This window comes from Lepidochelys olivacea (assembly GCF_965140295.1).
Source record: "Lepidochelys olivacea isolate rLepOli2 genome assembly, chromosome: 6".
Lineage (NCBI taxonomy): Eukaryota > Metazoa > Chordata > Testudines > Cheloniidae > Lepidochelys > Lepidochelys olivacea.
The window spans coordinates 60718580-60731048 of record NC_140416.1 but is presented as its reverse complement, the minus strand read 5'-3'; the positions used below and the strand labels follow the sequence as shown (position 1 = coordinate 60731048).

The 12469-nt window shown below is 39.4% G+C and overlaps 1 protein-coding gene across 1 annotated transcript in view; it reads left to right on the top strand.

Moving 5' to 3' along the window:
- Window positions 1–12469, top strand: part of DCAF5 (DDB1 and CUL4 associated factor 5) — a 109535-nt gene that overhangs the window by 86790 nt on the left and 10276 nt on the right. The window contains exon 8 of the mRNA XM_084630267.1: window positions 11622–11749. Coding sequence (XP_084486393.1) covers window positions 11622–11749 — 128 coding nt within the window. The remainder of the gene's footprint in view (window positions 1–11621; window positions 11750–12469) is intronic.

Below are 12469 nucleotides of genomic sequence, written 5' to 3'. Positions count from 1 at the left end.
TCTAGGAGATCTCTCTCCTCATTTTCCTGTGTAACTTTTTGGTTTAAAACAGCTATTTGAAATTAGTAAGAGAAAATATATGTAGATTCTAAATTACACTTTTATATTCTAAAATAGGCCTGTTCATATACTCTTCCTTTACTTATCCGTCAGTTCCTGGATTCAGGATACTGCTTTTCTCTGGCAATGGATGCTGATGGCCCTAATATCTAGAGGATCCATCCCTCTGTTCGTTGTCTTCAGCTATTGGCTGTGAACCACACAATCTTGAACTTGGTGCTGAGCAGATGAGCACCTGTGTACAAGGACTGATACCTAGAGTTAGCACAAATTAACATGTCATGTTAGTCAACATTTTCCTGACCGGTTTCAGAGTAGCAGTGGTGTTAGTCTGTATCTGCAAAAAGAACAGGAGTACTTGTGGCAGCTTAGAGACTAACAAATTTATTTGGGCATAAGCTTTTGTGGGCTAAAACCTACTTCATTGGATGCACGCAGTGTTTCATGGTCTCTGTGTGTGTGCGTTTGGGTGCGTGTATATGTATATCTTCCTACTGTATTTTCCACTGCATGCATCCGAGGAAGTGGGTTTTAGCCCATGAAAGCTTATGCTCAGATAAATGTGTTTGTCTCTAAGCTGCCATAAGTACTCCTGTTCATTTTCCTGACAGTTCTTACTGTAACTTGAGGGTAGGAGTAGTATAAGCTTTCAACACTTCCGTTACAAAACTAATTGCTTAATGTCAAATGCAGTAATCAGAAAATCACGAGATAGAGTATGTATATCTTGATCTCCTGTAACTTGAGTGGTTCCCTTTTTGGAAGACTTTAGCTGAGCTCATACTCTTGCTGGTAAATCATTCCTATCTCATATAGGCATCACTTTATTTGCTGATATTATGCCACTCCCTTGAGGAGGCCCAATTTAACTGTCCTGTGCTGCTAATCTGTTTTTAAACCCTGATGCATGTTAATGTACCCATTGAACATTTCCAGAATTTGATCTGAGAATGACTCTTCAAGATTTTCATGAGTAATAATGGGGCCATTATACATCTTATGGATATTGGCTTCTGTGGTAATTAATTTGCCAGCCATCCAGTTCATCTAGGATGAACTGATCTGTAGTTATCTGTCTTCTTCACTCACTCCTTCTTCCAACCTAAGAGCGAGTGGGAGAATTCTCCAGAATTTATGTAGTCTTCTTTGTTGTGATAAAAGGCATTTTCTAAACTGGCAAGGCAGTTTTTTCAACCCAGTGAGTGGGGTTTGACTACAAAAATTACCAACATTTACTTTTATTTAATTTTAAAAAATCTCCTTCCACGGGCGTGCTGAGGCCTTTTTCACCTCACACCACCTAAGCTAATACAGGAAATTCCCTCCTGCTCAGTTTCTGGCCTCCAATACGAGTCTTAAGAAGTGTCTGTCTGTATGCCCATGATCCAATAAGATAGAGTGATGGCAAACACAAATGTTATGAATTAAAGTTTTACAAATAATGTACTGTACTGTACTCTTCTAATTATTGGTATTTTTAGTAAAGAGATGACTACAGCTGAGTTATGAGCCCTCTTTAATTGATTTGAGACATATTTCTATTAACACACATTTAAGGGAGCAGTACTGATGAATTGTGTATGATATGGTACCTTTTTGCAAGCCTAAAATTGCTTTTCAGAATTACTAAATACGGAGAACTTCACTCATTACCAAAATGTAGCCACTTCAGGAGTGGAAAGTGATGATAGCTGTTTAACAGCTCATAGCATTACTCGACAGCAGATTAGGGGAGGCAGTAACCTCATTTGGAACCGGAAGTATAGAATCATAGAAGGTGAGGGTTGGAAGGGACTTCAGGAGGTCATCTAGTCCAACCCCCTGCTTGAAGCAAGACCAATCCCCAATTTTTGCACCAGATCCCTAAATGGCCCCCTCAAGGATTGAACTCACAACCCTGGGTTTAGCAGGCCAATGCTCAAACCACTGAACTATCCCTCCCCCCAAGTACACAGTCAGGAAGCATCAGAGACCAGAAAAACCAACAACAGTAAAACTACTAAACATAGTTAAACGTAAAAGACTTTTTAAAAAAAAAAATAATAAAAAAAAAAAGGAAAGGAAACCTTGTCAAATTTTTGTAAACTAAAGACACTTTTTATGTTTGTTTCATTTAAATTAAGATGCTTAAAAGCAGTATTTTTCTTCTGCATAGTAAAGTTTCAAAGCTGTATTGAGTCAATGTTCAGTTGTAAACTTTTGAAAGAACCACCATAACGTTTAGTTCAGAGTTATGAACAACCTCTGAGGTTCTTCTGTATGTGCAGTGTAACTACTTGTGTTGGCACCTTTCCAGGATACTGGAACAAACTCTGCTACTCTTGCAAATAATTGTAGTTTAGAGATGTTTCCCCAGTGGGCAGGCTGGGTCATTCCCCGCTCCACAGTAAGCTCTCCAGTGATTTGTTCAGCCTAGTTTTAAATGCCCCACACAACGGGGGCTTTCATTGCTTACCTTGCGAGACTTAAGTGACGATACAATAGTTAGGAAGCTTAAAAGCGTTTTTCCAACTTTCTCCCTATATGTTTGATCATTTTTAATAGGGATAATGTAATATACATGTATAAGTGCCAGCAATCACACTTCCTTCACCTTTTCCCTCCCTCCTTGAAGATGGTGGAACATTTGGTCCTGTGCTTTCCCTACATCCCCAGTTCCTATCCAGTTCTCAGTTACTATTCAGAAATAATCATTAGTGGCTTGGTGAGTTTTTTAGCTAATTCCCTCATTAAAGCTATGGATTCCTCATCGAAGGGTACAAGTGGGCAGAGCCTCAGTTTTATCTTTCTTCTGATGGATAGCATTTCCTGCAGCACAGGGCACCCTAGCACTATGCTGGGACATTGGTCATTTATTTGGGTGACCAAATCCAGTATTTCTACAAGTTTCTATTGGCAGTGAGGAAGGCTGAAGTGAGGTGAGATGTAGGCCTCACCCATGCTGCTCAGCAAGACTGTTAGAACCTTGTTTAACTGTTTGTGGTTTTTCAACAGAATTTACCAAAACCACGGTGGGATGTGTGTGTGTGTGTGTTTTAAATATCACTCCGAGAAGCTGTTTTAAAAACAGGAATTTTATTATTTTGTGGTTGGAGAAGGTGATCAGATGATCACTGAGTTATTTAATTGAAATGACTGTTACCAGACTTTTGAGCTGCTTAATAAATCAGAACAGCAAACTGCATTTCCAAATCTCCCTTAATACCATCTTTGACTGTAACTCTGTAACTGCTGGCAGTAACAGGCCTGTCATTGTGGTCCAGTTACTAAACTAATTGTGGCAGTTTTCAGCACGACTTATGCAATTTTTCTTCCCTTTTTTGCAATGTCATTGCAAATGCAAACAGCTCTTCATGCTTGAAGTATTAGATGGCAAGATTTTATTGCATTGGAGACAAGTTTGTGCTTTAAGCTCTCCAAGTCCCAACATGATTAGTGGAGGTTTTTTTGGGGGGGCGGGAAGTGATCTAATCCCATGGGAATGTACTCTGAAACACTTTAAATTTAAAAAGTCTGTTGTGTCTCACACAACTGGTGATTGATATAAATCCATTTTCCCTGGTTTGAATCCACCTCAGGTTACCAAAACTTGTCCATATTGCACAAACTACCACCTCAACTATCATTAACAAGCCCTTGTTGGCTTTCTTGGGAGAGAAGGCAAATCCTGAGTGGGCTGCAAAGGCAGATGCTGTTCAGAGAGGACATCCTCCAGAATGGAGGCATTGTTGGGCAGCTTGTACTGCTGTATCCAATAGAAGTTGCAGCATCCAGGACTGTCATTCTAGGTCCTTTCACCAGCATTAAAATAATTTTAATACATATTTTCAAAAGTGAGGATAACACTGAGAACAGAAAGGGAAGAGAAACATAAATACCCAACAATTACCATTTTGGTTGCCCCAGAATTCAGTCTCCTGTCTTTTTCTCTTCATTGTGCTGAATTCTTTGGCAACCACTGTGTATGCCTGTAATATGTCCATTTGCATTAATGCTTAGGGTCTTTGGCACTTCCACATCCAAGAAAAATAATTTATTTTCCACCTTATAACTTCACAAGATTTGTTCTTTTAACTTCAGGAAGAGCATTCTGAAAAGTTGTTAATTTTTATGGTGCCAACAATGTGCTAAGAGAACTGTATAGCTAAAAGCATATATAACTTTTTTGAGAACTATATAGCTAAAAGCACCAGCAGACGGTGTTTCTCCTGACAGAAGAGAAGAGTGAATGTAAAGGGTGTGTGTTGCTTTTCCAAATTGTTTCCAGTTTATTTCAGTAATAACTCTTTCCTTGGCTGCTTGTTCTGCTCCACCAGTGTAACAAGAGGCTAGTGTAGATGAGGTGCCGACAGCTTTTAGCAACAAAGAATCCTGAGGTAGATGCAGCCTTGAATCTAGACAGTGATTTTTACTGTAACTTTTTTAAATCTATGTTCTTGCTGGCAAGTGATGCTGGAGTTTCCCAATGAAGTTGACAGTAAGAAGCAAACACCAATTCCTTGGTACTGAAATCAAATTCCATTGTGCGATAGAAAGTTCACTTTCTAGCATATCTTCATTTATAGGCCTGGCCCTTCCCCTAGGGGCTAGGAAGTGATTTCAGCGACTTAACCACTTAAAATGAAAATTGCTAATTGCATTGGTGAAGAATGCTGAGCTGGATCATTTAGGGTGGGACTTACTTGAAACATCCCAAGGGGAAAAGTAAAAAAAAATTTATCATCAAATTGTCCAGCCCACCTACATTCCAGTCACACTAATCAGTAAAAAATAACCCTGTTAATGTTGTTTGCCTGTTTCACAAGAGCTGTTCCCAAGAGATACTTATAACTCGTGCTAGATCCATGTTATCCCCTGCAACTTCCTGAAATGTGTAGAAATCCTGAATAATTGGCCATAAAATTTGTTGGAGGGAGAAGCTGATCTTATATAGCATCATACTCCCCCTTCCCATCCCAGGTACAGCAAATGCAATTTAGATGGTCTGGTATTCTAGTGAGGGTGGAGGGGCTGCTCCACATGACAATCCCCCTGGAAAACCCATTAGGAAATATCCTGAGGAATTAACCTTGATTGTCAGCGTTCGTTCCTTCAAGTCCTCCTCTGCACCTGCAGACTGTCAAGCATGTGGTTTGTTGTGGGGTGGGTTGGTTGTTCAAAGAGTGATCGGGAGCCTCCAGCGCCAACATCCCAGAGGAAACTCTGCTCCCATGGCAGGGCACAGTATTGCACAGGGACTGACCCTCTGTGCAGAAGCCTCCACTCTCTATAGATGTTTCAGTCTGAGATTTCCCTGTGGATTTCAAAACCTCTCCAGGCCTCCACTTTGTCCGCATTATAGACTATTAAATCCCACTCTCTAGAAGAGATAGAATAGAAACCCCAGTTTTTTGCTTAACTTCCCTTTGCGTAGTATTTTGGTTTGGGGTTGTTTTGGTTTTTTTTGTTTGTTATACACACAAGGGTCTGGTCCATGCTGTGTGTATCTGGTTTGTTTTTTATTTGTGTGTGTGTGTGTGTGCTTGTTCTTTGCAAATGGGAAGCCATGTATTTTTAAAACTAGAAACAGAGGTGTTTGCTAACATACAAAGAGCCAGTCTGTGCCTGTCCCCTTCATGGGTGCACAAGGGAGTGGGGAGAAGGAAGAATTTAGGATGTTTTACCTGGACTTCTCTTCTCCCCCCTTGCAGGAAATATGTCTAATCTCATTACCTGTGTCCTACTTATTCTTGGGGAGGAGTTCAGGCAAGGCTATGGTCCTTCCTTACTATCACCATTCCCCACACCACATGACTCCTGAAGATACAATCCCTCCATGGATTCCCCCTAGCATTATACAACTCAAATACAGGGCTGTGCCCTAAAGGCACAAAGTGGCCCAGAGTATTATTAATGGAAAAACAAATTAATTTAAATTGGCTTGCTACTGCAGTGCCATGTATTACAGATTAATGGTGTTCTGTGGCAAACTGGCAGCAGCTGTGAACATCTGGCCCTTCTCGCTAGTTTTCAGCACTTTGAATAATTCACAAGGCTTGTATGAAGTTACATGTTTGTCTCTGGAATGTCACTCTACCTTATATGAATGAGTGGATTTTTTTTTTTTTTAAAGTTTTAGACGGAAAAGACTTTGTTAGGTCACTCAGTTTGTCCTCAAGAGGCCAGTGGAGGATTGTTCCCTGCAGTAAGTTCTCCAGAGCCTTGTCCAATTTTAAACTATTTGAGTAATGGGGCTTCCATTACTTTTCAGACTATTCCACATTTTAGTAGACTTCCAACACTAGGTCATTTTTCCAGCTAATCAGACAATCTGTTACTTATGTTCATCCCATTACACCTGAGTAACTCCTCTCCATTCTAGATTGTTATAGGTTCCTCAGTGATACTTCTGGTTGTGTGGTCCAAAAATCTTAATTCCTTCCCAATACTATGTGGCATTTCAAACTCCTATCTAATTTGTGGGTACTACCACCTGTAGCTCTTGGTTGGCATTACTGCTTTCCAAGTATATCTCTTCCCTTCAATATGTTTAACAGCATTTCCTGAATGTATTGGCATGCATGTTTCTATGTGTAATCTCACTTTGGTATTTCATGCCCTGTCTGTGGTGTTTCTGTCCAAACTGATATTTGCAGCACTGCATAATTTATTATCAGTGGATTTTATTTCCCTACTGTTAAATCCCTTCTTCCAGATAATTCGTACAGATTATAAAAACAGGCCTAATTCCAACTCCTTTGTTGTGTTGTTAGACACCTACTAGATTCACATTGCAGGTTAGCATTACCTTTTGTCTACAACTAGAGTCCAGACATATTTCATAAAATATTATTGCGTTAGCCATTTAAAAAACATCTAGGAAATTGAAGATATTTAAATACAACTATAATTAGCCTGTAGAATTTTTTTTGTTCAGATTTGTAATCCAGGGTCTCTAGCATAGAGAAATTAACTCAGTGCTAGAAGAATTAAACTCTGCTATAATAATGTAAAATTAAACCAAGCTGGTTAGTCCATTTTCCATTGCCTTCTGCTGAATGTAATCCGAAATACCCAGCTTTGTCTCATAAACCCTGTGCTTGCACCACTCTCAGAAATGAGTCCAATATGTTGGGACACTGTAGCTACTAGGTGCTATGGTAATACAAATAATAATAATTAATCATAATTAAACATTTCTTCCTTTGGAGCAGCTAGTTTTGGAGCATACAAAAGGAGACCTATTATGGACTCTAGTTTTGAGTAACATGTAGGAGGAGGTAGAAGTAGATCAAAAAGTAGCTACCAGCCCTGTTGAGCCACTGAGTAACAGTGACAACAGTACAACTAAACTTACAGTCTTCATGGGAAGGATCCTATAAAAAGCAAGTTAAACTTTTTGATTCTAAACTTTCGGAAAGGAGGATTTAAAAAAAATAAGGAAGCTAATCAAAAACACCCTCAAGTCAAAAGTGTGGAAATTAAATCATCAGACTCAAAATAGAAGCAGTTTATATGTATACTATAATTACACAAGAATATTGAAATTACCGTGCAGAGTCAGTCACAGAAGGTCTGCATACCCTTGAACAAAAAAGAAATAAGGGCAGCAAGGGGGAAAAAAAAATCTGTGTAGTCAAATGGCATAATACAAGAGGTTATTCTGGCCAAACGGTTGTCCTCCATAAAACAGAAGTCCAGTCCAAGTGAAGCCAACAGAAAGAAGCAAACTATGGCAAATAAAACTAAAGATGGAGTTAGGAATTCGAACCACTAATCACCAAAACCTCCCAAAATCTAAGTATACTAGAAGATGAAACCCTATTAGAATTGAGTCTGCCAGATCACTATGGAGTAAAAGGACTGATTAGAGCATTAGTACATTACAGTAAAGCTAAATAACTTGTTTGCATTAGCCTTCACCACTGTCAGAGACTGAGCTGTGTGAAAACAAAGTGCTGGAGCAAACTGACATATACGACACATAAATGGATGAGAATCGTGTTTATGGGTTTTGCCAGAAGCTTGGAATGGGTGACAGGGAATGGATCACTTGATTACCTGTTCTGTTCATTCCCTCTGGGGCACCTGGCATTGGCCACTGTCGGAAGACAGGATACTGGACTAGATGGACCTTTGGTCTGATGCAGTATAGCTATTCTTATGGGTTGAACTAAACCTTGCTATGAGTCCAGTGTAACTGCCACTTTACGTTCAAGATAAATGTAAAGAAGCCATTGGAATCAGGTGACTGAAACAGTTAAGTGGCCACTACCCCAAACACAGGCCCATGTCTATTGCCAAAATGAAGGCACATCGAAGGCCACTCAGGAATTTTGAATTATATGGGCAGGAGCTCAGCTAGGCATTGTTTGAGTAAGAGTGTGTACGTGAGATTGAAAAACAGAACAGTGACAGAAGCGGAGAGAAACCCAAGCAAAGAGTAACAGAAGTGCTGGTAATGTGGCCCTGAGGGAAAGCTAGAAAAGAGCTTTTTGGGCACAGAGTGCTGGCTGGAAAGGCAGGCTTAGAACAGCGAGCAAATGAACTGTCCCATTTGATTTCTCTTGTATTCAGAGAAATAGTACTTTATGTATATTTTTTTTGTAAATAAACAAAATTGCATCAAAGAAATACCCGACTCTCTCCAGTTTCTCACCCTAACTGGAACAACCTACAAGACCATGAATTTTTGGATAGCCCCATAAGTCACAAGAGGTAACAATCTCATCAGTAACATTTGGAGGGTATAAAAATATTACTGTAAGAGATATAAACATTTGTGTTGGGAAGCATAAGCTTACCGTTAACTGATAGGGTTAGAATAACCTGCTCACAGGGAAATATTTCTGTAATTGTCCATTTTAGGCTTTCTTCCATCTTCCTCTGAAGCATTTGATACTGGCCACAGGATACTGGACTAGATTAGCTAGATGAGTCTGATCCAGCAAGTGGAGTCTCTGTTAGCTGAAATGATAAGGACTTCCAGTTTTGGAGCAGAATGACTGGAGATCCTTTCCCATTGCCACTGAATTTCTGAGTGGCCACACTTTGCAGCATAGTGACAGCTGTGAAGTTCTGGATGCCCATGTATTTAAGATCTTTTGCATTTACATGTTGTTCTCCATCCAGAGCTCTCAATATACTTTACAAATACTAATCTTCAGAATAACTCTGAGGTAAATAACTATTATAACCATATTACAGATGAGGAAGCTGAGGCTCATAGTGAAGTGACTTGCTCAAGGGCATGGAAGAAGCCTGTGACAAGCCTGGGAATAGAGCCCAAGGTGTCTGACTTGCAAGCCTGTGTTTTAACCGCAAGACCATCCTTCCTTTTCCCGTTTTACTTCTAGTGCCTGACTCTTAGGAGCATTCCTAATCCTCTGCAAAGCATTTCCCAATATCAGACCTGAATCTTGTACTACAGTGTGTTCAAGTAGCCAGTGTGTAGAATCAGTGAACGGTTTAAAGCTTGCCTTCTAGGCATCACTTGTACTGGAAACATTTACTGAGCAGCTTCTGCCTTTTTACTCCTAAGGCTTTTTTCTGGAATGTTTGTCCACCAAGCTAAGATAAGAACTTCAAGAAATGCACTTGGTGTAACCTTGCACAATTGGCCTGATGCATGCTAATGATTGACAGTTGTGATTTGGTTGGAAAGAATGCCATAGAAATAAGGCAAGTTGCATGAACGAATGTGATCATGAATGTCTAGCATGGACAATACCATGAAAAGGGTGAGGGTCATAACTGGTATTTTCTGTGGAGACTTGCCGAAATGAGTTGAAATGTCACCTTGTTCAATTTGGTGACTGCCCAAGAAGAGATGTAGGTGAGGAGAAAGAACTTTGCAAATTTCTCAGGTTACTAGAGGTCTTACCATTTTGTAAGTTTTGAAGCATTTGGCCAGGCTGTCTCTGTCTTGCTGTTTTGTTTTTTTAAAAATAATTTATGGCCTCTTTCTTTCATGCATACATCTCAAATGTGGTATGTTCATTCTAGTCCCAAAGTTAATTGTGTCTCACAGATTTAACATCCCTTCACTTTTACCATTGAAAAGTCCTTCTGCCAGAAATAAAGTACCATGAAACTGAAGTTATGGAAAGAGTTATTTACATAAATGGAATAAATCCTACATTTTAAATCAAGTAATTTTGTGTCCTTCTCATTCTGGGTTGTTCTTGTCACACATTGTGTCCCTCATTTATGCATTGCCAGATTGAGAGGTGAGCTTTCTGGGGTAGAGGAATAGAAATCAGCTGATGAAAGCTTTCACTAAGGGAGAATACATGTTCCATGCTATTCACGTAAGCTACAAAGGAAGGCTGCTATAAAAGCTGTATTTGAGATTGTTTGGTTTTGGTTCCCCCGCAGCCTGGCTGCCATTTAGTGTCAGTGCAGCTTTTCCTACAGAAAATGGCCATTTGATGGAAATTTCACTACTCTCCATTTCAGGAGAAAATGTTGCTAGTTAATTAGGACAACATAGGAATCGAACTACAGTACCATATTTGTTCTGAAGTAGCTCAAATATGGGGACAAAGGGGGAAAGAAACCTGATGAGCAGAGCCACTTAGGGGAAAAGGCAGTTCAGTTTAAACCTAACAAGCAAGCTGTGTATGTTGTGGGTTTGGGTTTTTTTGTTTTTTGGGGTTTTGGGGGGTGGTTTTTGGTTGGTTGGTTTGTTTGTTTTTTTTAAGTTAGGATTGCTGCAGGCAGCATAGCTCAGTAAACCACGTTCAGCTTTCTAAAAGATGTATTTTGACCTCAGGAGTTATATTTTGATAGATCATTTTCCTTCCTCTGTAGTTGTTTTCATTTTTGACTTTCAAAGAACAGTGCTGTTTTTGCTCACATTCTTCATTATGACATTTCCTTATTTAAACATGCAAGTGCGTGTTCTCAAAACAATTATACTTACATATAAATACACTGAAGAATCAAATCTGTGAAAAGCTGTCATTGGGAACTAGACCTAATAAAATACAGAGAGCTTCTCACACTTAAATGTGAGTCACTAATGTAGGACCTTACAGGTACTACCATTGTTTTCTGGCACTCCCCTTTGTGTAGCCAGTGTGGATTACCTCCTTTGCCTCATGACAAGGAATCACACCCAGTGGAACAATGCTCTTTTGCTCCATTTCATTACCTGCAAATTATCTTGCAATCTTTACCACTGATAAAGGAAGGCACAATGATTGGTGAACCAATCTGTGAATTTATCTCTGCCTCAAACTTAGACTCTTGGTCTTCTGCTTCAAACAAGCCAGCTTCACTTGCAGTTCAATTAAATATGTTGCTGTTCTTTTATATGAGATGAATACGTTTATCACACTTATCCCAGAGTTCTAAAACTTCCCATATTTTTTATTTAGGAGGTTGAAGTGTGTAGTCTCCAAGGACAGATTTGCTGGAGGTATAGTCCTCAGTGAAGCAGCATTCTTTCTGTAGTAACTTTTATGTGGAGATTTGATATTCTATTTGTCAACCCAAGAGTTACAGAGTATAGTTAAGATGAATTGTTACATATAGTGTGCTCCAATTCATTTCCCTTCTTCTTTCTTCTGTTTAACTAGGTGGGATCGGCAGGGTTGTTAATGGTGCCTTTATGGTGTTGAAAGGTCATCGGTCAATTGTAAACCAGGTCCGGTTTAATCCCCATACCTACATGATTTGCTCCTCTGGTGTTGAAAAGATTATAAAGGTAAGAGAACAGTCATTGTCATAAATACATTTTTCCTTTTAAAAACTGATATTGAAACAGCACCTTAGTTTTGTTAATGACTCACCCACCCACCCCCGCCAAGGTTTGATGCCAAGAGGGCTAGCCCCTTTATCTGTCTGGCCCAAAACAGGGCGTGTGTCCCATGAGTTGTCATGACTTCACAGCAGGGGTTCTCATAGTATGGACTATGTTTTAATGTTTGTCTGTCTTATGGACACTCTCCCCTTCATAATACCCTGCCATTTGCAATCATATTCCTGTGGCAACAACAGTAATTGCATACATAGAAAAGTAACATTAGGAAAATGTCTGTGTGGGGGTTTCTTAGCTCTTTCTTTTTTTTAATATAATTTAATTTAGCATCTGGATACAGAACAACAGTTAGCACCACGTGACCTGCAGCCCTTAGCTGATCATCAGCAAGTGCTGCTGTTTGGCAGCAGTGTTCTGAAGGCAATGGCTCAAGTTGGCTAGCCTATCAAGTGGATATCATTTGTCTTTTACCCAACTCTTTAATTTGGGCCACATTTTTTTTCCATATATTTGAATCCATATTACACCAGTGCCATGTTCCTGATGTTTGATGTTGTCTCTACTTTTTTTAATAGCAGATTTTTTTCAGTTAAATATAGTGTTTTATTAGAGACTGGCAAAAGTCCAATTTTCAGTCTAAATCCCTTTGAATTTCAAATGGTGTGG